The sequence below is a fragment of the Leptonychotes weddellii genome, chromosome 2 (genome assembly GCF_054177405.1).
Source record: "Leptonychotes weddellii isolate Sample4059 chromosome 2, ASM5417740v2, whole genome shotgun sequence".
NCBI lineage: Eukaryota > Metazoa > Chordata > Mammalia > Carnivora > Phocidae > Leptonychotes > Leptonychotes weddellii.
The window spans coordinates 114,719,845-114,747,352 of NC_138370.1; the positions used below are offsets into that span (position 1 = coordinate 114,719,845).

General features: G+C 40.8%; 1 protein-coding gene and 1 long non-coding RNA gene across 11 annotated transcripts in view; one reads left to right on the forward strand and one right to left on the reverse strand.

Moving 5' to 3' along the window:
* LOC115939682 (uncharacterized) overlaps positions 1–5,635 on the reverse strand; it is a 39,882-nt gene extending 34,247 nt beyond the window's left edge. For all 6 annotated transcript variants that reach the window (XR_014142954.1, XR_014142950.1, XR_014142955.1 and 3 more), the window contains exons 1-2: positions 5,069–5,635; positions 4,905–4,957 (exon numbers count right to left, since the gene is read on the reverse strand). This is a non-coding gene — a long non-coding RNA (uncharacterized LOC115939682). The remainder of the gene's footprint in view (positions 1–4,904; positions 4,958–5,068) is intronic.
* A 16-nt stretch (positions 5,636–5,651) lies between these two features.
* Positions 5,652–24,778, forward strand: C2H4orf36 (chromosome 2 C4orf36 homolog). 5 transcript variants are annotated; one of them, XR_014142948.1, is made up of 5 exons: positions 5,652–5,741; positions 6,845–6,981; positions 8,822–8,976; positions 9,433–9,757; positions 20,534–24,778. XR_014142948.1 is itself a non-coding variant. In XM_081812194.1 (3 exons), exons 1-3 carry the CDS (start codon positions 6,917–6,919, stop codon positions 9,564–9,566), a joined length of 354 nt encoding a protein of 117 aa, XP_081668320.1. In that variant the 5' UTR covers positions 6,253–6,916; the 3' UTR covers positions 9,567–18,418. The 5 variants fall into 5 exon arrangements, 1 of the variants encoding a protein (XP_081668320.1); XR_014142947.1 differs by lacking the exon at positions 5,652–5,741 and adding an exon at positions 6,094–6,241; XR_014142946.1 differs by lacking the exon at positions 5,652–5,741 and having other exon boundaries at positions 6,253–6,981.
* The last annotated feature ends 2,730 nt before the right edge of the window (positions 24,779–27,508 follow it).

Here is a 27,508-nt window from a genome sequence, read left to right on the forward strand (position 1 = left end):
GATCCCGGGACTCCAGGATCATGACCTGAGCCGAAGGCAGTCGCTTAACCAACTGAGCCACCCAGGCGCCCCTATTTTTAATTTTTTGAGGAACCTCCACACTCTTTCCATAGTGACTGCACCAATTTACATTCCTCCCAAAGAGTTTACTTTTCTCTTCTTTGTCAACACTTGTTATTTCTTGTCTTTTTTTTCCCCTTGTCTTTTTTTTTTTTTAAAGATTTTATTTATTTTTTGAGAGAGAGAATGAGACAGAGAGAGAGAGCATGAGAGGGGGGAGGATCAGAGGGAGAAGCAGACTTTTTTTTTTCTTTTGTTGTTTTTGCCTCAGGAGATAGATCCAAAAAAATATTGCTAAAAGTGATGTCACAGAGCTTACCTCCTATGTTTTCTCCTAGGAATGTTATGGTTTCAGGTCTTACATTTAAGTCTTTAATCCATTTTGAATTTATTTTTGTATATGGTGTAAAAAAGTGGTCCAGTTTCATTCTTTTACATGTAGCTGTAAAAAACGCTCTCTAAAAGAGAACTTTTCTTACGTATGGGGAAGAGGGAGAAGAGGGACAAATTTTAGACTATGGGGCCAATCACAAAGCTTTGCATACAGAAAGTGCTCAATATATGTGTGTTAAATTGGCTTGAAACTAATCGAATGAAAGCTTACGATGAACTATGAACCACTGAGATGAATAAAATTAAAAGGACTATATGGATATTGTAACCCTGGGATATAAATCTTCAAAAAAAGGTTAGGACAAATAAACTTTATATTCTATATGAACTTTAATGAATTATTTATTTATTTATTTTTAAGTAATGTCTATGCCCAACATGGGGTTTGAACTTATGACCCCAAGATCAAGAGTCACATGCTCTACCTATTGAACCAGCCAGGCACCCTGAACTTTAATGAATTCTTTACATAAATATGTCAAAATACAAAACAGGTAAAATTATTAAAAGTCATTTGCTAACTTATTAAAAACTTAGTAGTGTAATTATGTGAAAGATTTAGACAGATTCATGGAATCAATCATAAAAATATTTTGGGGTGCTATTGGTTCAGTTTCATAAATGACACAAAGGCTCAGAAACTTTTCATATTTATAAGGGGTCTCTAGCCTAGGTTTTTTGATTCCTAGTTAGGCCTTTTCTATCAGAGCATACCACCTCTTCATCTGGTCTGTATCTCTTCAAGAGAAAGCTCAATTGATATGATTTATTATTTATTTGAAAAGTCAATAAAATGTGAATAATTTTAACAAATATTTAATGAATAAATGAATTAATTTGAAAAGTCAATAAAATGTGAATAATTTTAACAAATATTTAATGAATAACTGGAGACCTCATCTTAATTTTCTAATTGTTCCTACTTTCCTAGTTATTATACATTAGCATGAAATTGAAATGTCAATTGGACTAAAGTAGATAAATCTTTGGTTTTAATTAGTACTTTACAGGGTGACATTGTAACACTCCAAAGCCCTCATATATTACAATGTGTAAAGAAATATCTTTCTTCCTATTCTTACAACTAACGCCTTATGCTTGCACAGTGGAGGAATTCCAGTGTGGTTGTCAGGGCTAGCTATCCTGATGCGATCTGCTCCATGGCAGATGCAGGTTTATGGTGCCTGCCAGAGTCAGCCAGGGATCCTTACTGCTCTAGCTTTTGTCCTGGGGAGAATCCTAGGCTGTAAACCACACACCATAGTCTTGGATTAGGTAATAGATTTTGACCTGCTTTGTTCCCAAAGAACAGGAGTTTATCAAATGGGCACCTGGGAAATTGTAATTTATACCTCTAAGGAGAGCAGAGGAGTCTGGACACTAGCTGTGGCTATTATTTTCTGTGTTGGTCAGGCACTAATGTGTTTAAGGTACAGAAACCTACTATGTCAGGGCACCTGGGTGGCTCAGTCAGTTAAGCATCTGCCTTCGGCTCAAGTCATGATCCCAGGGTCCTGGGATGGAGCCCCACGTTGGGTTCTCTGGTCAGCAGGGAGCCTGCTTCTTCCTTTCCCTCTGCTGCTCCCCCTGCTTGTGCTCTCTTTCTCAAATAAATAAAATCTTAAAAAAAAAAAAAGAAACCTACTCTGTCAATTTCAAATAAAATGGGTGGGTAGTCAATGTTATTGTAAGGATGCAGTGGACATTTCACAAATAGAGGGATATATAATTCAATCAGGGGATCCAGAGAACTCAAAGGAGGTAGGTCAGGAATGAAATAGACCTGGGCTAAATTAGGTTCTGCAATTTACTAGTTGTGTAATTGTAAGCAAGTCATTTAGTAGCCCTATAAACCCTTTTCTTCCTTAACTGTCCTAGGGAAACTATTATCCTCTTCCCCACTAAGCTGTGAAGTTCAGATGGCAGGGAGAAGAATAATTGCTGGCATGGAGTAGGTGCCCAACAATATTCTGTTAATATATGTATGATGAGAAATTAAAAGAATATTTGAAAAGGGCAGTTGCAAAAATATTTAAAGTTTATACCTTAAAACCTTGCCCTGATTACAATCCTGGGAGAATGTACAGTATGGTACAGAGAAAAATATCAGAATTGCATAGTCTTGGGTCAACTTCTGTGACTTTAGAAAAGTTATTCATGCTTGAGGTGCCTGTTTTTACTTCTCTAATATCCCTAAAAATCACACCAATAAATTTATAATAGCATCTATGGTTGTGATAATTACATTAGGCAATGTATAGGAAGTACCTTGAACAGTGTCCAAAGTGTAGTAAATATCACACTACTATTGTTTTTTTGTTGTTATAGGATATCATGTCTCTTTGCATACCTCTTTGTACCTTAGTTCTAACAGTAGGTGGCAGCAAAGCTCTCTTAACCAATTTGAATGAACCCTGCCAACTTTTTGGAATAATCAGTGAAGGCTTACCCAATAGGAAGATCTGTGTAGGGCACCAGAAAAGCAGGGGGAGAGAGATCATAGAAAAAAGAAAGGAAGGGAGGAGGAGGAAAGAAGAGAGGGGGGGTGGGTGGGAGACCGAGAAATGTTTAGATATGATGTGATAATTCAAAAGAAAATACTAAAATAGTCTTCATGGGTGTGGAGTGAGAACCAGGTCTCTATTGGATATCCTTCCACCTTCTATAGGATTTAATGTTATTTTTGTTTTTAAAGACATGTGGGAGAGTGGTACGTATCATATATTTTCTGTGTTGACAGTTTTTAAGGCTCTTAACTGGTCCTAGATGAGATTTCAGCTGCCCAGAAAGAATCTCTAAGACATAATGTGTTTTACTGTTCATTTTAATCAAACTATTAATCTCAATTATAAAAATATGACTATTTTCCTCTGTGTAAAGTATTCCTTCTACAATAAGACACTTAGTGTGGGCGCCTGGGTGGCTCAGTTAAGCGTCTGCCTTCGGCTCAGGTCATGATGCCAGCGTCCTAGGATCGAGCCCCACATCAGGCTCCTTGCTCAGCGGGAAGCCTGCTTCTCCCTCTCCCACTCCCCCTGCTTGTGTTCCCTCTCTCGTTGTGTCTCTCTGTCAAATAAATAAATAAAATCTTAAAAAAAAAAAAAAAGACACTTAGTGTATATTAGTTATCTGTTGCTCTGTAACAAATATTCTAAAGGTTGGTGGCTTAAAATGATAAGCATTTATTTTCATATTTTCTGAGGGCCAGGAATCCTGGAATGGCTTAGCTAGGTGGTTCTCACTCAGGGTCTACCATGAAGTTTCAGTGAAGACATCAGCTGGGGCTGCAGTCATCTAAAGGCTTGATGGAGCCTTGGAGGATCTGCTTCCACTCACATGAGTGATGGCAAGAGGCCTCAGCACCTCACCAGTTGTTGGCTAGAGGACTCTATTCCTCTGCATGTGAATTTCTCCATAAGGTGGCTTGAGTGTGCCCTAACATGGCATCTGATCTCTTCTAAGGTTAGTGATCCAAGAGAGACCTCAAGAAGGAAGCCACAGTACCTTTTATGACCTGGTCTCAGAAGTCATAGTCTGTAACTTCCACCATATTTGTTCAAAATGAGTCACATAGGAAATAACTAAACACAATTCTCAGGAATCATATACATATACAGGAAATGAGGTTCAAAGTTGGAGAAATCACAGGCTGTCTAATCTCTCTCAGTGGGGCCCTGGACACATCATCCTCTCCCTGGATCTTGATTTCTTCCTCCATAAAAAGAGAACAGCCACAGCTCCATGAGCCACAACTCTAAAGTGGCCTATCTCTGCCCCATCTGGGTGTGATTTCAGTTAACAACTTGGTTTTTTCATCTCTAAAATGAAATGATCTTAGACAGTGGCTTTCACACTTTTTAGACCCATTGTGAGAACTATATTTTATACTGAAACTGCATACACACACAGGCATGAAAAAGTCTGTATGGATAACAAAATACAAGTTCCACAAAACAATACTTAGACTTATTTGCATGATGTACTCTCACTGCCCAACCACCACCCCATTCTATGTTAATTTGTTTGAAAAAATTCAGTTCAAAATCTACCACATCGATGTTACAGCCCATTAATGGATTCAACATTCTGTGTTAAGAACTAACACCCACTCTCACTCCTTGAGGCTCCTTTTCCAATGGTACTGGAGCAGAAATGTTAAAGAGTGAAGGAGTCCTCACCTTCTAGTTTTGGGGAAGCAAAAAGCACCTTCAAAGGTGGTTCAAGCCTACCAGCCTATCCTAATTAGACAGGAGCTAGTATCAGAGGTATCTTGTCAGGGTGGAAAGGGCACCGTGTTGAGCTTCAAAAGTTGGCCCTGCAACTCATGAGCTGCGCCACCTCGGGCAGTCCTTTAACCTGAGTTCATGCCTCCTCTCCATAACTGGAATAGTAAGTATCCCTTGCCTATCTCATAAAGTTGTTACTAAGCGCAAAATTAGACAGTCACTTACCGTGTTGGTTGGCAGAGAATGTACAGACATGCTCTTTAATCCTCACAAGGACCCTGCAAGATACAGAGTATGATACTTGTTTTACAGATAGAGAAATTGAGGATTAGAGAATTTACATAGGCAAGACCTTAAAGTTAGCAAGTGGCAGGACTAGAATTCCAAACCTGTTCTGATTCCAAGACCCATGTGAAATAGGTGGGCTGTTTTCCTTTGACGTTTAAGTGGTGACCATCTACGATGTATTAAAATAGATTCATCCTGAATCACCACAGTGCACTGACTTCAGAAACTGGTCCATCAGGCTACCTTTTCTAATCTGTCTTGCCCTGACCACGATGAACACATAACGTATCACAGCTAGGCTTGGGCCTTTTTAGCGTTTCTAGCTGCCTTGACCCACCAGGGAGAATGAACATTGACAACAGCGCCTCGGCTCCTCAGGCGTCACCGGTGAGCCTCGCTCACAGTGAACACGCCAGAACGGAGCACATTTCTTTAAGTGGTGCCCCCACATGGTCCCCACAACCAAATCCCCGGGTCGCTTAATACAACTCCCCGACATTTAAAAGTGTCATTTTCAGAGAAAGGCCTAGCTTACAGCTCTTTTGCTCGTAAGTTTTGTTCCGTCAAGTGTGTGCGGGCCTCGGCTGCTTAACCCGAAGGCCCCCGCGGGCTCCCGTCCCGGGCCTGGCTCCCCGCGCCCCTGGCGGAAGGAACCGGCACGACAAAGCCCTTTATTGAGGCCTCCGCGTGACGCGAGGCACCCCGGCCCTGGGCGCGGCCCGCAGCTCGGGCGCGAGCAAGAAGGAGGCGTGTGCCCGCGGCGCGGGCCCTCAGGTGTGCGCGGCCATGGGCACCTAATCGGGCGCGCGCTCCGCCCTCGGCCCGCGGGGGACCGCGACCCTCCGAGAGCAGCGAGCGCGAGTCACCTGGCGCGGGCGCCCGACCCCCTCCCTCCCGACTCCAGGGACCCACCCTCGGGGGCCCGGCTGACTGTGCGCGCCGACCGCGCGTCGGATGGGGCGCCGGCGTGGGAAAGGGCGGTGGGAGGGCCTGCCCCTCCGCCGTCCCCCCCCGCCCCTCCCTCCACCCCCCTCCGCCCCCCCTCCCTCCACCCCCCTCCGCCTCCCCCGCCCCCCCTCCGCCCCTCCGCCCCTCCGCCCCTCCGCCCCTCCGCCGCGGGCTCGGCAGGCGGCCGAGGCTCCACCCGCTTCCCCAAGCCGGGTGCTGCTCGGAACTGCGCGCCCGGGCCGGGGAGAGGCTCGCCCCTCCGAAGTGTGCATGGGAGGGGCGGTGGGCGTGGCGTGGGAGGGGCGTGTACGGTGGGCCGCTTCCTGGTAAGCTGAGATTTTTGAAAAAGGGAAAACCTGGGAAGGTTTACCTCCTTTAAAGGGCTGGGGCGGGGAACGGGAAGTTCCGGTACCCGCAGACCCGTTTGTCGCTTAACCTTGACAAAGTCAGACACGTTTGGGTGAGGTGTTTGAGCCAGTTTGGCAGGCTTGGGAAGTGATGGAATGCCGATGTCGTTACCTTGGCATTTTCTCTGTACATGGCAAAAAATTATAAAATGAGTTCATGGAAAATGAAAGAGAACACGGTTGTACATTAGGAGTTCAGCTTCAAGGAATATTTTATTAGGGACGTTCTGACATTCAGAAATGCTTTTTTTTTTTTTAAAGATTTTATTTATTTATGTGACAGGGAGAGAGACAGAGAGGGAACACAAGCAGGGGGAGTGGGAGAGGGAGAAGCAGGCCTCCTGCCGAGCAGGGAGCCCAATGCGGGTCTCTGTCCCAGGACCCCGGGATCATGACCTGAGCTGAAGGCAGACACTTAACGACTGAGCCACCCAGGCGCCCTAAAAATGCTTTTTCTAAATCTTTTTATTATGTGGATATTAAAGTGAAAGCCATTAATTCTGTGAGTTGCAAACATTTCAGGTAAAGCGAACAGAGTTTGCCAGTCATTCCATCAGGCACCTATGTTAAGAACTTGGACGGTGGAAATTCACCATGGCTTATGGCTTGCCAAGAAAGAACACAGTGAAGACCATATTGCGGGGCAGTTGTTATAAAGTGTAAGTATTTTCCTCACGGTGAGCACTGACTGGGCGTGGGGAGTGTCCTTGGTAAAATAGAAGTACCGAAAACCCTTAGGTTCTCCATGAGATACTGGACTATGCGAGGTGTTTTCAGTTATCTGAATAGTGATTTTTTTAAAAGGGAAAATACTTTTAATAAGAATTTATAAATTATCTTACTTGGTCTTTACAACAAAACAACACAAACTGAGGTTTGGCGAAGTGGGTTGATCAAAGTCACGCAGTCATGGAGTAAACAAGTGACAGAGATGGAAGTCTGTCTTCTGACTCCAAAGCAACATCTACTACTGTCAACTACGTTAAAGTACCTCTGTAGATAGTATAAATCTACCTAAAAATGTCTTGGTGTCAGGTATATCTCTTTTTTTTAAGGTTTTTTTTTTTTTTTAATTTGTTTACCTGAGAAAGAGAGACAGGAAGAGCGAGAGAGTACAAGCAGGGGGAGCAGCAGGCAGAGGGAGCTATGAACTTTGCTCTCTCCCCCACCATATCTTATATAGCCTAATGATTAAGACCTCAGATTCTAGAGTCTGACTTTCTGGTTTCAAATCCTAAACCCATGAACAGCAGCCTTGTGATCTTGAGCAAGTTGTTCTACTCCTGTTTCCTAATCTCTCAAATGAGCATAATAGCACCCGCCTACCTCATAGGGTTGCTGTGGCAATTAAAGGTGTTCATATGTGTAAACTGATTAAGACAGTGCCCAGCATATAGTAAGTGCTAGATAAAAATTAGCTGTTTTATTGCTCATCTTTCCAAATCAACATATAAGGACAAACCTCATTCTTCCATTCTGTGTATGAACCACAGTGTGTTTAATCAGGCTCTTCTTGATAGACATTAAGGCTATTTTGTGAAATTTTTTTGGACAAACAATGCTTCAGTGAACATTCTTATAAACACATCTTTGTGCCCTTGTTCAAATGCATTTATAATCATTGTAGACCTCAAGTCGCTCCTTAAAGTTAGATGATGAAGTAGTAAGGAAGCTGGAGGAGGAGAACAAGTAGACCCATGTACAGAATACTCATTTCCCCGATTTGTACCAAAGCAGGTCTTTCACCTTTCCTCGTGTATGGACTCTCTGAGATGAGAAACATGTAGTTGACATTTTAAATTTCCAAATTAGAAATTATATAAAACAATTCATTTGAGGTTCATGGTGATTATTTTTAATATTATAGTTTGGGATTTCCTCCCCCACTTCTCCAGTTTTCTGAGGATTCTCTTGGTACTAGTGCTTCTAAATAACTACCCCTAGGCTAAGTACCAGCTCTGGTTCTTAAATAACTTCCATGTCTCTGTTTCCTTATCTACCTGCATGGTGGTTGTAAAGATTAAAATAAGATCACACACTCAAAGCCCTTGTGTATGCCAAGCACCCTGCTCAATGCACGAGTATTCCCCCTTTTCCCTTCCCTAATATGACCATATTTGTGATCAGCCATAAAAGACTTGGAGCGTACAGTTCTTAACTATATCCTCTTAAAAGACATGGAAAGATTGGATTGACTGCAGGGAGGCTATTTTTGAACAAAAGTTCCTGCCATCATAATTTATCATAATTTTTCAATATATCTCTACATTAGTGTGTGTGTATAGATATATATATACATAAAATATACACATTATACATTATGCATTTAAAGTAAAGCTCCTTCTCCTGGCTAGATTTACAACTCTGGAAAATCCTGAATTCCCCCCATAAGCGAAAATATCTAGTGGAAAATGGAACAGAGTTAAGATGTCTTCTGTATATCCCACAATAGATGTTCAGTAAATATTTATTGAATGAATTAATGAATTTTTGCCCCAGACAGGAACCTTGGGAACTTGCACTGCTTACAAAGACCTGGTATACGAACCTAGCCAACATCAAGTTACCTTTCTTGGGAGAAATTACATTTGGTAGCCCTTTATACCTCAAAAAAACTAAAGCCATTAAGAATGCTCTGCTCCCTTCTGCAGAATGTAAGTTCTGTAAGAGCTACTTTAGTAAACAGCAAATTTTATCTGTGTTATTTTGCTTATTATCAGAGAAATGTTTAAATATACTCATTCACACCCATACCCCTCATCTATGTAGCCCTTCTTTTTTTATTTTTATTTTTTAAAGATTTTATTTATTCATTTGACGGAGAGAGACACAGCGAGAGAGGGAACACAAGCAGGGGGAGTGGGTAAGGGAGAAGCAGGCTTCCCGCGGAACAGGGAGCCTGATGAGGGGCTCGATCCCAGGACCCCGGGATCATGACCTGAGCTAAAGGCAGACGCTTAATGACTGAGCCACCCAGGCGCCCCTATGTAGCCCTTCTTGTTTAGTATCTAAGAATGTGAATTTTGCCATGTGATTCAGTGTTCATTTTTAACAATATTATGCCTGGTGAGAAATGTCAGTTGGATTGCTCCATGTATTTTATTTTCCAGCCATCAAACTTGAAAGGGAGTATGAAATGAAGCGCTTGAATCACCTGAAATGTCAGGAGAACGTAGCTGAGGAAATTCAGCTTTACCTAAGGGAAAGGCAAGTTGGTTTGAGAAGACCTCTTCCACCTAAGTGATATCATCTCATAATCAAATCTGTACTCAGTGCTTTCCACATCCAAGGGAATGAAGGTCTCCAACTTTTTACTGTGTGAAGTTTGTACAGACATATGAATGCCCACTGGTAGATGAGCCAGCTCCTGTGGGTTGATGGACAGCTCTGACAGATCTTCTGTGTCCCTTCCTTTGTACCACAAGAGACAACACTGTAAGTAGATGAAAAAGTAGCTGGAATTGAGTCATTTACATGATTATTCATTGTGATTTTTGTAAAATTGCACTAAGGGAAGAGGAAACTCCTTGTCAGAGATATTATTTTGAATTTGCATCTTTGAGATGCCAAAAAGAAGGAGAAAGAAAAATTGTTTTTGTTTTTTTGTTTTTTTTAAAGATTCTATTTTTCAGTAATCTTTACATCCAACTTGGGGCTTGAACTCACAACCCTGAGATCAAGAGTCATATGCTCCACAGACTGAGCCAGGCAAGCACCCCAAGCAAAATTCTTTTAAACATGGTAGACTGAAAAATTTTGTTTGGTTAAGAAAAATTTTAGGTTTCATTTTAGTAACTCTTTAGTTTCCAGTGTTCAGTGAAACATCATTTACTATTCTCATACCATACTTTATTTTTATCTATCTATCTACCTACCTACCTATCTATCTATCTATCTATCTATCTAGGCTCCATGCCCAGCATGGAGCCCAAGGTAGGGCTTGAACTCACAACCCTGAGATCAAGACCTGAGCTGAGATCAAGAGTTGGATGCTTATCTGACTGAGCCACCCAGGTGCCCCTGTCATCTAGTACTTTAAAGTAGCAAGTAGAACTTACTTTCTGCTTTTGTTTTCCTAAAAAATCATCTTTTCCCTTTTGCCCTTTTGCTTCATTTCGTATTGTCTCTCTGGGATGCCCTTGGAGCATGTGAAACACACATACGTATGTGAAAATGACATGAAAATGCAAAGACCTTATTTTAAGGCAAATGCTTATTTACAGAGAGGCTAGAGAATGGGGACTTGATTAGCTGGAAAATGTTGGACTAGCATGAACCAATTTTCCTAGAATTTGAATCCAGTACAGCGCACTTGGGTATGAAAGTTGTATTTGAGGGGGCGCATGGGTGGCTCAGTCATTAAGTGTCTGCCTTCGGCTCAGGTCATGATCCCAGGGTCCTGGGATTGAGCCCCCCATCGGGCTCCCTTCTCCACAGGAAGCCTGCTTCTCCCTCTCCCACTCCCTCTGCTTGTGTTCCCTCTCTCTCTCTGTGGTAAATAAATAAAATCTTTAAAAAAAATGAAAGTTATATTTGAGCACAATTTAATGTTTGTTAGGTGAATCAGTAGGTGTTTAGTGTCTTCTGTTATCTTAGCCTTGTTCTAAAAGGTCTCCTGGCCTCGTGGTTAAGAGTTCATACTTTACACCTGGCTGCCTTCTTCAGCTCTCAGCTTGGCTGCTTATAGCGGTGTGACTTGGGGAGATTTGCTTTATGTCTCCAAGTTTCAGTTTTCTTACATGTAAAACAGGGATGATACGGGTACCTACTACACAGTTGTCTTGAGGATTAAATGGAAACTGGCCCACAATGAGAACTACTCTAATAGTTATTCTGGTAATTACTGTGAGCATCACTACCTTTTTACTGCTATAATCTCCGGAGCAAAGATGTATTATATTGGCCTGACTCTGTTGACCTTTGTGGAGACCAAAAGTCTTGAATTTTCAAGAGTTGGGTTTTGTTCTTTCAATGTATATATGCTTGCCAGACCATACATGACATTTTTAGTTCAAAATCTGGCCACTTTACCTATCGCATCTCCTGATCATTTCTGTTTAAAAACAATAATCTCTGAGAATCAGTTTGTCACTTACATCTTTTTTTAAGATTTATTGATTTATTTGACAGCACAATTGGGGAGCAGCAGGCAGAGGGAGAGGGAGAAGCAGGCTACCCGCTGAGCAGGGAGCCCGATGCGGGCCTCAATCCCAGGACCCTGGGATCGTGAGTGAAGGCAGACACTTAACCAACTGAGCCACCCAGGTGCCCCTATAGTAGTCTTCTTGATGGTACCCCACAAGTCTCTTAGACTCTCTTCACTTTTCTTCATTAGCTCTAGTCTATTGATGCCATTCTGGAATGGTATCGGGAAAAAAATCATCCAATTCAATATTTCCCAGAGAGTGAATCTTTCAGTTTTGCAAGAGGAGATGAAATAAAGAGGAAAAAGAACACAACTGGTTATTGTGTTTTTGTGAAAATTTCAAATGTAACAAAAGTAGCAAGAACAAGAAAATGAACTTCCATGTCTCCATCACTGAACAGCACTTATGAACTCATGGCCAATTTTATTTCACTTACACTCGCTCATTTTCCACCCCCACCCTCCCAAGTCCCTACCACCAGATTATTTTTTATTATGTTTTATTATAGTTTTTTAATAAGTTAGGTATTTTTAAAGATTATTTATTTATTTATTTATTTGAGAGAGAGAGAGAGCATGAGTGGGGAGAGGGGCAGAGGGAAAGGACTAGCAGACTTCCTGCTGAGCATGGAGCCTGACGAGGGGCTTGATCCCAGGATCCTGGGATCATGACCCAAGCTGAAGTCAGATACCCAACCATCTGAGCCACCCAGGTGCCTCCCATCAGATTATTTTGAAGTAAATCCTAGACATCATATCAGTTCATCTGTAAATGCAAATTTTATAAATGTGACCATTTCCAATTTTGTAAGGGATGGACTGATCAAAGCATACCTAGGGGGCCATAATCCACCCCTGTGGGCCCACAGTTTGAATTTTCACTGGGGAGCTGTATCTGGTGGTTGTTGTTTCAAAATATTTAGGAGCTATCGTCTGAATTATCTTCAGATACTTTCTCCTACCTTTGATATGCTGGCTCACATGGAGGACACTTGCTCTTAGGAATTATGTCAGTGACGCATTTGATTTAGTGATCCTTAGGCCTGGAAACAGCTTTCAGGAGCACAGGGGGTCTGGATGTAGTCTTGGTTGGATAACTTTGAGGAGGTGGAGCTTCCACATTGCTAGATCAGATTGGCTTTATAAAATTCACATGTTCTTTGTGTAAGTTGCCTATCCGCCAACCAGAGCCACTCCCAAAGTTTCTTGGTGGAGCGTCTGGGATTTTCTCTGTGTTACCCAGTTGTACCACTTCTCTCCACCTTTTTTACACATTTGCCCTCGCCAGTTGTTCTTTCTTCCAGTTGACTAGTTTTTTTTCCCCCTCCATCAATGTTATTATCAGCTGGGTTGCTAACTGCTTAAAATGTGGGAAAATACCATTTTCTAATTACACAACCAAAGACCAGTCTTTAGCAAAAATTCAGTGTGTTTCTATTTCTTTAGAAATCAAAACCAATTTACTATTTTCTTTAAAAAATTAATCACATATGTTTTGGATGGTAATGGGATTAATTATGTGTTTGTTTTGTCATTCATGTCCTGCTGAGTAGCTTGCACTTTCCTTTTAGGGTCACTGTCACTAATTCATCTGGGCTGGAGATAACACCTCCAATAGTGTCTTGGAAAACTAGAAATATTTTTCAATCTAAAGACCACAAATTGGGCGCCTGGGTGGCTCAGTTGGTTAAGTGACTGCCTTCGGCTCAGGTCATGATCCTGGAGTCCCTGGATCGAGTCCCGCATCGGGCTTCCTGCTCGGCAGGGAGTCTGCTTCTCCCTCTCCCACTCCCCCTGCTTGTGTTCCCTCTCTCGCTGTGTCTTTCTCTGTCAAATAAATAAATAAAATCTTTAAAAAAATAAAAAAATAAAAAAAAATAAAGACCACAAATCTACTGCACAATGTATCTAACATTGTTGCTATTAGTAAATTTTAATTTCTTAAAAATCAGATTTATTTAGGGGCACCTGTGTGGCTCAGTTGGTTAAGTGTCTGACTTTGGCTCAGGTCATGATCCCAGGTCCTGGGATCGACTCTCACATCAGACTCCCTGCTCAGTGGGGAGTCTGCTTGTCCCTCTCCCTCTGCTCCTCCCCTTGGCTCGTGCTTGCTCTCTCAAATAAATAAATAAATAAAATCTTAAAAAAAACAAAACAAAAGAGCAGTAGCTCTATGGATCCTCACCACTCATTTCCACTTCTATGGAGGCAACTAATTTGATCTCTTTCACTTGTTTTATTATTTACCTTCATGTCTCTAAATAATGCTTTGATTTTGCTACTTCTTGGATTTTTCTTTTTTAGGTATTGACTTCCCATATAGAAGATAGCATTTTTTTTCTTTTCTTTCCTCATCTTCAATACACATACATACCATTTCTATCTACCTGTAAATATAGGTTATATTATAATTTTGGTTAGATCAATATTAAATGTTAACATTATTATGACACTATTATGTTAACATTATTATGTGTAAATACTTCACAGCTGAGCTATGTAGTAGACTATTATTACTTTTCCTTTCCTGCCATTGTGTGTGTGTGCGCTCAGTATTTAGTAATTAGAGTTAATATTTGCTTAGTTTGTAATGTATTTATCACTAAACCCCAAGCTCTTTGCCAGTTATCAGTCTTCTCAAAACAATCCTATGTATTCTATCATTTCGTCTTCCTGAGAGGTCTTGTCCTGCTTTACCCTGAACTGTTTATTTCCACACTCTTATGTAGCTCTCTATGATTTCTGTTATCATCATGGGGATTCACTTCACACTCTTTGATGTAGTTGCTCCTGTTTCTTCTGTATCTGACCATCCTCTTTCTTGGTTTATTTATTTATTTTTATTATAGTGGAGCATATCCTCCAGTAGTTACCTGAGAAAGGGTGCGTGGGAGGATATTTTTTTGAGGTCTATTGTCCAAAGTCTGTATTTTCTGCTCAGATTTCATTGATAGATTGGCTGAGTGTAGAATTGTAGGTTGTAAACAATGTTCATTTAAAATTATGAAGGATTTGTGTATTTCTTTTTAGTTTTTAATATTGTTAGTGAGCATTCCAAAGTCATTTTTACTTTGGATGCTTTCCCTGAGACCTGCTTTTTTCTCTCTGGAAGCTACAGCATCTTCTCCTAGATCCCACTGTTCTGATAGGAATCATGGTGTAAGACTAATAATCCAGTGTAGCATGGCGATGTAGAGCATTGGGTGTAGAGCATGAGCCACCGGGATTGAATGCTGGTTCCATCACTTATTAAGCTGTGTCATCTTGGACAAATTATTTAACTTTCCTGTGCTTTAGTTTCATCTTCTGTAGAAAGTGGTTAGTGATAGGGGCCCGCCTAGGTGGCTCAGTTGGTTAATGTCCAACTCTCGATTTCAGCTCAGGTCATGATCTCAGGGTCATGAGATCGAGCCCCGCATTGGGCTCTGTGCTGGGCATGGAGCCTGCTTAAGATTCTCTCTCTGCCTCTGACCCTCCCCCAACTCATGTGCTCTATCTCTAAAAAAAAATTAAAAAGTGGGTAGTGATAGTTGTGACAAGTAAATGAGTTAAATATGTAAAGCACCTAGAACAGCGCCTGGCACAGAGTAAGCACTAACACAGATAGCAGTAACTACTCTTACCAGTACCCATTGTGCTTGGTACTACACAGGCCCTCGCAACCTCGAAATTCATTTCCTTCAGTTGTGGGAAATTGTATTAAATTTTTTGGTAGATATTTCTACCTTTTCATTTTCTCTGTACATTCTAGAAGTACTATTATTCATATGCTACATCTTCTGTACTGGCCTTCTAATTTTTTATCTTTTCTCTCCTGTTTTCCATCCTTGTGTCTTTTGCTCCAGTTTCTGGAAGAAGCTCTCAGTTTTATCCCCTAACCATTATAATTTTTAATTTCTGCTCTCCTTTTTTTTTTCCTCTGAAGGCTTGCCCTCTCCTTTCTAAAAAGTAACCTGTTTTATTCATGATTGCCTATCTTCCCTTAGTAATCCAGGTGTGACTGTGCATACCTTAAGGAAGTAAAGGCAGCATGGCTAGTACAGGTCTGACTCAGGGGTCATGGAAGAGGTAGAAACCACAAGACAGTGTAATTGATTGGATATGGTTGAGTGAGGGGATGTGGGTGAATGAAAGGGAGGAATTCCGGATGAATTCCAGATTGTGGGTTTGGGAAAGGAAGAATTGTCTTGGGCGTGTGGGAGCTATGTTGATTTTAGGTATGTTGGTGTTCAAAGTTCTTGGTAGACACGAGCGGATATCTCTAGTAGCAGTGGGCTTTACAGGTGTGCCGCTCAGGAAGGAGTGGGTGTAGAGAAGAAAGCTGAAACTATGGGTGTCTTTGAGCTCATCCAGGAGGAGTACGCTGAATGAACGAGGAGTGGTAGTGAACATTCTGAAACTTTGGTTGGCAGTGTAGAAGAGGCAGGCCTTTAGGGAAAATGGCTTAGATACCGAAACCTTAGGTGAATTGCATGCTGTATTTTATTTTTAATGAAAAATATTATGGTATAGACATTTAATAGTAAATAACTGAAATTTTTGGAAAGAATCTTCATTTTTTCAGTTGATAAAAATGTCCTCAATGAAAACATTTTATCAAGGTTCAGAAGAGGGGGAGAGAGAAGGAAAAAGAGAAAAGAAAAAACCCGTATAATAAAAACTTAGATGTAGAAACTCTTTTAGGTGCTCTATTTATATCCTGTAGTCCTCACAACAACCCTGAAAGGAAGGAAGGGCAATAACAGAGCAGAGCAGAGTTCTAACATCAGAGGGGGAAAGTTTGGGGACAGGGCTGGGCCAGGATCTTGATGAGGCAGAACTTTTGCCAATGGCTGACAGGGCAGCAAGCATAAAGGGGGAAAATGAACTCTCCCTTTGTTCACTGTCTTTAAGAAGTATTTATATCCAGTGTAGAACAGATTTAGAGCATTGTGTAGGGCATGGACCACCTGGGATTGAACACCAGTTCCACCACTTAATAGTGTCATCTCAGACAAATTATTGGGGCCTTGCTGTCACTTGGTTTCTTTAGCCTCTTTTCATCATGATCTTAAGAATAGTTAACTTCTTTTTCATTCCAGTAAATAGTGCTCTTTCCATTGCATTATGTAGGCCAAAAACCTAGGGGTCATCTGTAATTCCTCTGTGTCCCTCATCTCCTCTTTCCTACCAGTCCCATCCATCAGCAACTCTTACTGGGTCTACCTTCAGAAAATATCCCAAATGTATCCATTCTTTCTCCACCTCTGTCACCCTTATCCACGTCTCCACCATCTCTTGTTTGGAACACAGAAAAAGTCCCATAACTGACCTCCTTGCTTCCATCTTTGCCTTTCTTTAGTTTACCCTTGGCAGCCATAGTGATCTTTTAAAAATGGCACTCACGCAGGGGCCCCTGGCTGACTCAGTTGGAAGAACATGTGCTCTTGATCTCAGGATCATGACTTTTGAGCCCCACCTTGGATGCAGAGATTACTAAAAAAAATAAACTTAAAAAAAAATGGCATTCATATCATTGTCAAAAAGATCACCTCACTCCCCTGAGTGACACCCTTTCCTGTGGCCTATAAGGCCCTATGTTTATCTGATACTTGCTTTCCTTTTGGACCTTGTTCCTCCCACTCATCTTTCAGTCCTACTGGGTGCAAACACATTACCCTAATCCTGTTAATCTGACTTGTTTCTGCCTTGGAACATTTGCACTTGGTTATTTTCCCCAAGGTTGTCTTCCCTCGGACTGTCACAGAGATGTTTCCTAACTATTTAGGGCTCCACTCAAATAACATCTCCGGAGGGAGGCTTCCTGTGACCGTCCCCATGACCCCCCACCCCTGATAAATTGGACTTTTCTTTTACTCAGTCACTTTCTGTGATGGCACCCTCTTTTAATTCCTTTATAGCACTCATGTCATTATCTGTAATTATTTATTTGCTTACTTGTTTGTTATTTCTCCATGGTGTCTCTATTATCTACAATAGTATCTACCCATGGTAGCCATTCTATCAGTATTTGTTTAATGAATGAATATATTACCTGAAAAATTGTTGAAAAGGTGCCACTTTTGAAGAGAGTGATCAGAGGATTTGATTTCTGCTGTTTCCTCCCTATATATATGCTTTTTTTTAAAAAAGTAATCTCTAGGGGCGCCTGGGTGGCTCAGTCAGTTAAGCATCTACCTTGGGCTCAGTTCATGATCCCAGGGTCCTGGGATCAAGCCCTACGTCAGGCTCCCTGTTCAGTGGGGGCTGCTTCGCCCTCTCCCTCTGCCCCTCTCCTCTACTTGCATTGTCTCTTTCTCTCTCTCAAATAAATAAATAAAATCTTTAAAAAAAAAAAAAGTAATCTCTATACCCAATGTGGGGCTTGAGCTCACAACCCAGAGATCAAGAGTTGCATGCTCTTCTGAATGAGCCAGCCAGGAGCCCCTTCCTATATATGCTTTGACACACATTTTTTTTCCAGCTTTATTGGGTATGATTGGATATACCATAAACTGTACATATTTGAAGTACAATGTGATGAGTTTTGACACCTGTGGGATCATCATCACAATCAAGATAATGAACATGTTCATCCTCTCAAGAGTTTTCTCGTGCCCCTTGTAATCCATCCCTTTTCACTGCTCTTCTCTCATCACCTCCTCCACCCCGAGTGCCCTCCACTCCCACCCCAAGCAACCACTGATCTAGCTGCATTCTGGCACTATAGATTAATTTGTGGTTTTGAGGATTTCATATAAATGGAATCATACAATATGTACTTTTTTTTGGTCTGGCTTCTTTTGCTCAGCATAATTATTTGAGATTCATCCATGTTGTTGTATATGTGTTCCTTTTCATTGCTGAGTGGTATTCTGTTGCATGGATATCCTACACTTTGTTTATCCATAAACTTGTCGATCAGTTTCTAGTTTTGAATGCTTACAAATAAAGCTGCCATGAGCGTTGTATGGGCATGTTCTTTCATTTATTTTGAATGAATACCTCAAGGAGAGGAATGGCTGGGTTGTATGCCAGGTACATGTTTAACCTTGCCCATTTTCAGATCCCTCTTTTAGTTTTAAAGGAATCGGGTTAGGTGAAGGATTTGTCACCTCCCTATGGTGACACAGCTTTAAAAGTGGTGGAACTGAGATGGAATTCTAGATCCATGTGAATTCAAAGTCTGACCTTTTCCAGAAGACTATGCTTGGTCCACCTCTGGCCTGGCTGTCTGTATGGCCTGTTGAGAAAGTGAATATTGGAGAATATGGCTGGTATGGGGCAAGTAGGTCCTTTACTAAAATTTGGAGTGAGGGATGAGTTTAGCTCAGTGGTTCTCTATGAAGGGTGATTTTTGCCTCTCTCCCCCCTCAGGACATTTGGCGATGTCTGTAAACATTTTTGGCTATCTTACCTATAGAGTATTACAAAGGCTTCTAATGGGTAAAGTCCAGGGATGCTGCTAAATATCCTACAATACACAGGACATCTCCCCCACAACAGAGAGATTTCCAGCCCCAAATGTCAATGGTGTCAAGGCTGAGAAACCCTGATTTAGCTGATTGGTTTAAGCTACTCAGGACACACTGCTGAAGCAGAAGGTTGGATCAGACTGCATGGCTGAGAAGCCTAAGGTGGGGGTATTTCCCTAAAAGAAATGCAGCCCATGATAGGAGGAGGAGGAATGCTGGGCAGCAATCAACATGAGCTAGATGTTTCCAGTTCTCTTTTGGCTACTTACATTCACTCATACTCTTCTTTCCATATTATAAAACCCACTCACTTATTTCTCAAAATTGTATCCAGTTACTGCAACAGCTCCGAGTCCAGGATTTCAGTTGTCTTGAGTCTGGATCTTGCAACCAATGGCTAAATAATACACCATTAACCCTAACACAATTGATATACCATGGTGGAGAGAAGACAAGATAGATACATATAATGAAAAGGTTTGGCCCTTTAGTCTTACAGATGGTCTTGGGCCACAGACATGGCACTCCTCCTTTGGTATTTGGGGTAGATGGCGGAGGGGTTGCTGAAACTATTCAGACTTCCCTGAGCCATCAACCCACCATCAGGGACCTCAATGTGAAATTCAATTATAATTTTCTTTTGCTTCATTTGGGAGACAAAGGGGAAGGAACAAGACAATAGGGGCATTGATAGGGAAGTTTAGAGATGTTTTCATTGTACCTCAGAACTGCTATAACCTATGAGAAGAACCTAGTGATCTTGGCTTATTTTATTTGGAATTATGGGCATAATATAGTAGTCTTAATTGATCCCTAGGGAAGACAATGTTGCCAACGTACCAGGAGTCTCAGGCTCTATTTTAGAATTTTCTAGTAGGCTTCTACCTTCCATTCATGTCTCTTTTCAGTTTCAATCCCTTTCCTTCTCTTCGAATTATCCACCTCCACTCTACAGACTTGTTTTGCACCTCGCAACTTTCACAGCATTGGAATGTAGGTGTAGTCACCTTCATGGGCTGCAATTGCAGGTGTCATTTTTTTTCCTTACCTCGAATTAACTTTCTGTCAAAGCAACTCCTTCCAAGTTCCAGAAGCAGGCATCCTCTCTCATTGTTTGAGAGATTGCTCACCAGGTGACTATTTACTGTTGGAATTTAGTTTCCTGCTTTCCAACACATGTCTAGAGCAGGTAAGATGAGTGCAATGTGAACCCAACATGCAAGCATTTACTGGGCCACATTCCCTGTACCACCTCCTTCCCCAGAAGCTCTGTTGTATCAGAGCTCAAGTGTTCCCAGGAGGCTGACCATCAGAATGCTAGCACGGCAGTCTAACAATATTGAAATTGCTTTACATGAGTCGTGGAAATAGCTGACATAATTTCTTTCAAGATAAGAGGAGGGTTATTTCCTAATTTTGGTCTTCTTTTATCATGCAATCACATGACCCCTCATGGCTCTTCTAGTATTTGAAAGAAATTTTCTAAGCTATAATAAAGGGTTTTGCAAAACAAAGCAGGGTTCAGGAATGGCTGGCATCATCAGGTGTCGGTGTCTTCTTGTCTGCGTGACTTGACGTGATTGCATCCAGTGTCCTTGCATTCGCTAACAGGTTGAAATGCAGATCTTCATGAAGACCCTGACCAGCAAGACCATCACCCTGGAGGTGGAGCCCAGTGACACCATCGAAAATGTGAAGGCCAAGATCCAGGATAAAGGAGGGCATCCCCCATGACCAGGAGAGGCTCATCTTTGCCAGCAAGCAGCTGGAAGATGGCCGCACTCTTTCTGATTACAACATCCAGAAAGAGTTGACTCTCACCTGGTTCTCCACCTGAGGGATGGCTGTTAATTCTTCAGTCTTGAATTCATAGTGCCCAATGATGGCATTGCTCTGCACTGTAGCCATTTGCCCCAATTTAAGTTTAGAAACTACCAGTTTCAGTAATAGTTGAATCACTGGTTTTCTCAGTAGCTGTTCAAAATGTTAATAAAAGTTTTGTTGCTTGGTAAAAAAAAGAAAGAAAGAAAGAAAGAAAGAAAAGCAAATCAGAAAATTGGAAGCAGGAGCAAAGAAGAATTTATTTTTGATACTGACTTTGTTATTTTTCTGGTTTAGATGTAACAGATGTTATTAATAATAATAACCAACACAATAACTAATATTAATTGAGCACTTCAAATGTTCCAGGCATAGTAGCTAGAAAATGTCAGATCAAAAAGCTGGAAGTTTGTACCAGATGCTTGCAGTTGATGCCTGGTTTTCCTGTAAAATGCAGATGCTTGAGCTCAGCATCAGCCTTTATTTTGATTGATTTTGGCTAGAGTACTAGGTGCATGTCCTCTGGCTTAGTAATGGAGGGTGGGGAAAAAACACTTCTGGGCCTTTTCAAGCCGGGGCTTTAGGGTTTAACCTCTGTTGAAAGTATATAAAAGTATATAAAGCATATAAGGAACCATTTTCAGCATTACTGAAAAGTGTCTGGCTTTCCCTGGTCCTACCCTTCTTCTTTGGGAGGTAGTTGGGTTATGTGGTCAAGGATGTGTTTTGCTTATATATTCTTTTAGGGAGGCCACTATAAAATAGCTTACAACGTACAGCGAATGCTAGGAAATATTCCTTGAATTTAGGATTATGAGTGTTTGAATCAGGTAGCTACTTCAAAATAAGAGTTGTTTAGACATGTGAATTAGGATATTCCCCTCTTCAACATGGCTATTATTCTTTCACAATGTCAGTCAACACGTTTTCTGTGTACCTGTTGCCTCATCTGATAAAGCACGTGACTTAAGCGTTTAGGAAGGTGAAGAATAGTGACCAGGATGTGACATATAGTTTGAGTGGCAGGAATAATATTTTATACAAGTGGAACTCATGAGCTTTTATTATTTCATCTATTTTTCATGTATAGTATTGACCCTGGATTTGACTCTTATGATCTTGCCTTACCATTTCCTAGCTTAGCCCATGGCAGATTGTTTAACCTCCCTAAATTTCTCTGCACTCATGAGTAAATGAGGGTAATAATGGTACCTGAATGACAGGATTGTTGGGAGGATTACTGAGATATATTTTTCTTCTTCATCTTGAACTTTCCAGCTGGGGCCCTGTAAACTGGACAAAAAGATTAATGAGGAAAAAAGAAGTTTATTAACATGTGCATTGCAAATACATAGGGGAACACTCAGGAATGAGTACCTCAAAGAGGTGTTAGAACTTGGGCTTATATATCATCTTAAAAGAACAAGAGAGAAGGGACAAAACAAAGAAAAAGGACTTTGAGCCTGTAGGGGTGGCAAATTGTGGGAAGGCAAATATATGGGGGAACTTATGGTAGATAAGGGGTATAGTTTTAGCAAGGTTTGTTCTGTAGATTCCTCTGGTGTAGATTTCTCTTGGCTGGTAGGGTCTGACGGTGTCTCTTGGGCTTAGCTTCCGTCCTTCCTGGTAGAGAGGGAAAGGGAGACACCTTTACAAATTTATGTCCTGTTTTTAGGCATATAGAGGGGGAGCAGGGAGCTGCTCTTGTATCTGCTTCTTCTCAGTTGCCTTCTGCTCAAAATAATCCTCATGCCAAAGTGGCATATTTTGGGGTGGCATGTTCTACTACCCTTCACATGTACATGACCTGTCACAGGATCTGGTACATAGGAAAGACTCAATAAGTGGTAGTTGGTTTTACTGTTACTATCACGGAAGATCAGTATCAGTAATTTGCTCCAATGGCTGACAAATTCCATTAATCTTATTCATTACAAGATTTTCTTATAATTCTAGGGTTCAAACAGTCTGTGAAAAAATTTTTTTAAAGATTTTGTTTATTTGAGAGTGAGAGAGAGCGAGAGCATGAGCGGGGGAGGAGCGGGGGGGTGGAGAGAGTCTGAAGCAGACTCTGCACTGAGCACAGAGCCTGGTGTGGGCTCAATCCCAGGACTCCAGTCATGACCTGAGCTGAAACCAAGAGTCAGATGCTTAGCCGGCTGAGCCACCCAGGTGTCCCAACAGTCTATGAAAATTTATGGTTATAATCTTTTTTTTTAATTCTTCAGTTTTTAATTTTTTTTATGGTTATAATCTTAATAACATCTGATCTGATGAGCTGAGGCCAGAAAAGGTTGTTGGGAAAAGGCCCACAAATACTATTACAAATAGCATGCCACCTGTTCAGGTAAACACGTCTTTCCAGTTGATTCCAGGTGCTTCATTTTCCCTTCTGGTTATTTTATTCTGAAGGTTGAGTGGGTGCTGTTTCAGGATAAACACTTTGTCAGCCCACTTTTCTATGTCTTGACTTGGCCCATCAGACCTTCTCACTCCCTTACATTCCATTTTCTGCAGGCATCTCTTACCTGGAAGCTTTTGGTATTTGTGAGCCTCCCTTATAAAAACCTAAGAACACAGACAATGATTGAGTCATCTTAGCAGTCTGGCTCCTGAGAGTCATCAGGCTGTTATCAAGTTTTAGGAGCTGCTTGAAATAACCACAACTTTATCTATCTCTGTTCCTTTTTCTTCAGTTCCTTTTTTCTTAATTATGAAACAGTAATTCATAGCCATTTCAAAGATATTACATAGTACAAAAAATGTAAAGAAATATAAAGAATATAAAGACAAAAAATCATCCACAATCCTACATACAGAAGTAATCACTATGAAAATTTTGGAGTCAAATTTGGTCTCTTTATGTTATTTATTATTTTAAGTTTTTATTTATTAAGTAATCTCTACATCCAATGTGGGACTTGAACTCACAACCCCAAGATCAAGAGTCACATGCTCTTCTGACTGAGCCAGCCAGGTTAACATGGCAGGGAACATTCTATCTATACCTATCTATATCTATCTATCTATTTTTTTTTTTTTTGCTTTACCTTCTAATATAAAGATTTGTCATTGTCAAAATGTTTACATTTTAAATAGCTCCATAGTATCTCATTGTATCATAATTTACTCAAATTAGTCTCACTTTGGGAATTTAAATTCCCAGTTATCTGCATCTATAAATAATAATGGTAATATAAATAAGAATGTAGTTATAAATAACAGCCCTGGGGCTCCTAGGTGGCTCAGCCAGTTAAGAGTCTGCCTTCGGCTCAGTTCATGATCCCAGGGTCCTAGTATTGAGCCCCTCATCGGGCTCCTTCCTGCTTCTCCCTCTCCTGCTCCCCCTGCTTGTGTGCTCACTCTTTCTCTGTCAAATAAATAAATAAATAATCCTAAAAAAATAAATAACAATACTACTATAAATAGAAACATTTGCCCCAAATAATTAATAAATTTTTGCCAGTATTACAACTTATTTATTAAGACAGCTTTTTAGAATTATAGTGACAAAGCCTATTTGGTACATAGTGCCAGACTTTTCCCTGAAAGGCTATATGAATTTTTAATCCTACCTGCAGTATGTAAGAATATACTTCCACTCAACTTTTATCAACAAGGGACAGTCACCTTAAAATTGTTTTCTTAGTGATAGGAAACACATCTTATTTTAATATACTTAAAATTTATTAGTGATGTTGATTTCTATATTGCTTTTTTTTCCCTATGGTTGTTAACTGTTGTGAATTTTCTGTTCAAGTACTGGGTTGTTTTTTTTCTGCAAGGTGATAGCATTTTTATTTCTGAGGTTTGGTTTTTTTAAAAAAATATAGAGGGGCTACTGGGTGGCTCAGTTGGTTGATCGGTTGATCGTCTGCCTTCGGCTCAAGTCATGATCCCAGAGTCTGGGATCGAGCCCAAGGTCGGGCTCCCTGCTCGGTGGGGAGCCTGCTTCTCCCTCTCCCTCTGCTCCTCCCACCCCACTCATTCTCTCTCTCTCTCACTCTCTCAAACAAATAAACAAAATCTTTAAAAAATATACAGAATTAGATTTTTTACCTTGTGTCATGTAACAGTCTATTTTCTTACTGCCGATTTCCTTTGGGTTGGATAAATAATTAATTTGGATTAAATTAATAATAAATAATTAGTTTAGATTAAATACATAATTTCCTTTTGTTTTGGATCTATCTCATGAGTTTACCTAAACTCTTGGAACCTATAGGATTTTTTTTTCTTTTTTTTTGAAGTAAGCTCTAATGCCCAACATGGCGCTTGAACTCAAGACCCCAGGATCAAGAGTTACATGCTCTACCAACTGAGCCAGCCAGGCACCCTGGAACCTATAGGATTTTTTTATGTCCTTCAAGCATCTAGAAGTTTCCCCTTAAACTAATTTTCAGAGTTTGCTGAACAATTCCTTAACCATGTTGAATTACCTTTCCTTTTGGGACTTTTCCTTCAGCCTTTATATTCCCAGACAGAAGAGGCCAGCTTTTTAGTTGGCTTTCCTCAAGAATATCTTTCACCTCTAATTCTATTTGCAGAGAATAGAAATGCATGAAATATTTCCTGTGATTTGTACAGCTGGATCTCAAAATTAAGGTGCATATATGTTGCACATATTCAGGTGCATTTTAAGCTTGTGAGCACATGAGATAAACTTAGAAATTAGGGATTAATTGGTTTATTTCTCCATGTTTATGCCAAATTGTGTTTTAGCCCTGAGCTATGTTTAACTGATTGTCAGTCTTTTTAGAATGATCCTGCTATCGACTACTTTCATTGCCTCCCATCAATGTGTTCCAGGGAAATGAGGATAGGCTGAGAATTAGACTAGGATTTAAATCCTAATGTTAATTTCCTTGTCTAATAACCTTGGACAAATCGTATGACCCTTGGAGGCTTCGTTTCCTTATCTGTGACATGGCAATGTAGTAGTTACCTCTTAGAACGGATATGAAGATTGAATGGGCTCTCATGAACTACCTCACTAGCTTAAGGTATAAATTTTGTCATGCCTTTTAAAAATTTCTAATCACTTGAATACCTACATGCCAATAAATTTAGGATCGATCCCCTACTTAAAATCTCCTTTACAAATTTTTTTTTTAAAGATTTTATTTATTTATTTTAGAGGGAGAGGGAGAGAGAATCCCAAGCAGACTCTGCGCTTAGCATGGAGGCCAGTGCGGGGCTTGGTCCCAGGACCCTGAGATCATGACCTGGAGTTAAAATCAAGAGTCCGACACTTAATCAACTGAGCCACCCAGGTGCCCCTAAAATCTCCTTTATAAATTGACAAGAACTCTAGGGGCTTACTCTTTCAAGGGAGTTTCCTTCCCAGGATGGGGACAAACTGGGAAAAGCCTGGCATCCACTGGTAGGCCCTGGTATAAGCTGCTGCTGTTTTGTCGGGACCTTTTGAATCAGTTGGTTCCACCCAGTCCAATGGGCTGTTACCCATTTCTGCCTTGTCCCTTCTAGTCCATATCTTTGCATACAACATGGTGGTGCTGAAGCTTGGCCTCTCAAGGTTACTTCTTTTCAGATTACATCCACATACACCAGTCATTGTGTCCTATATCATCCTGTGACATCTGTGCCAGGGTGACTTGATCTAGAGGAAATTGTCATCAGTCCAGATACCCCTTGCTTTCATGGTGGGTAATTGGACTTTAGTATCTTTTCCTGACAGTGGACCTCAGCTGAAACCATCCTAATTCATTTGAGAAATTCTGATAGCACCGCATTTCAGAAGGTAAGAGTCCAAAGTCACCTTCGCTTTCAGGAAGCTCCTAACATCCACTAAGCAATGCAGCCCCCTTCTCCCCAGCTATCAGAGCTGAGTACCAAGCAGAAGTTCCTATCACATTGTCCTTGATGACGAATGTCTTATTAAACTCAAATTTGGATAACTAAGAAGGGCCTTTGAGTGACTTACAAAAAACAAAGAAGGTCTGCCAAAGGCCTTTTTGACATTATCCAGACAGAAATAATGTGATACCTTCTCTCACTAAAGTAAAAAAAAAAAAAAAAAAAAAGTTCTGCTTCACTAGATACAGACACATATGTATAAAGGACCTAGCATGCCCTGTCACCTAGTAGGTGCTTAGAAAATGTTTGGTCTCCCTCCTCCAATCTTCCTCAGCTCAACCACATCTCTGCCCCCTTCAGCTGGAAACACAAAGCTTTCCAGAGACCCAACTCGTTCCTAAGTGTCCATTTCTCTGCTTAGCTTTACATTGATACAGCTTTACATTACATTGGTTCTGGGTTGTCTTCTTTTTTTTTTTTAAGATTTTTTAAATTTAATTTCATTTTTAATTAATTTATTTAATTTTATATTAAGATTAATTGATTAATTTGTCAGAGAGAGAGAGCACAGCAGGGGGAGTGGCAGGCAGAGGGAGAAGCAGGCTCCCTGCTGAGCAGGGAGCCAGCCCCATGCAGGACTCGATCCCAGGATCCTGGGACCATGACCTGATCCGAAAGCAGATGCTTAACCACTGAGTCACCCAGGTGTCCCCTGGGTTTTCTTCTGACAGGCTCACCAAGCTTGGTGTAACCGTTGGCTTATTCTTGGGCATGAATCAAGAGTTGGTGGCAGTAGGTCTTCATGCTGACCTCTGATGGCCTCCAGCAAGGTTCTATCTTCAGAGCTGCTTTTAAGGTGTCTTTGCCTAAGCCAGTTGATACTTTCTTCAAATAGTCAGATTTTTTTTTATTTTTATTTTTTTAAAGATTTTATTTATTTCTGTGACA

Bases quoted from the DNA above. Each gene is read 5' to 3' on its own strand.
- C2H4orf36 (XM_081812194.1), top strand. From the start codon at position 6,917: ATGGCTTATGGCTTGCCAAGAAAGAACACAGTGAAGACCATATTGCGG. The intron at 6,982-8,821 runs GTAAGTATTTTC...TTTTTGCCCCAG, and splicing joins CGGGGCAGTTGTTATAAAGT to ACAGGAACCTTGGGAACTTG. The intron at 8,977-9,432 runs GTAAGTTCTGTA...TTTATTTTCCAG, and splicing joins TCTGCTCCCTTCTGCAGAAT to CCATCAAACTTGAAAGGGAG.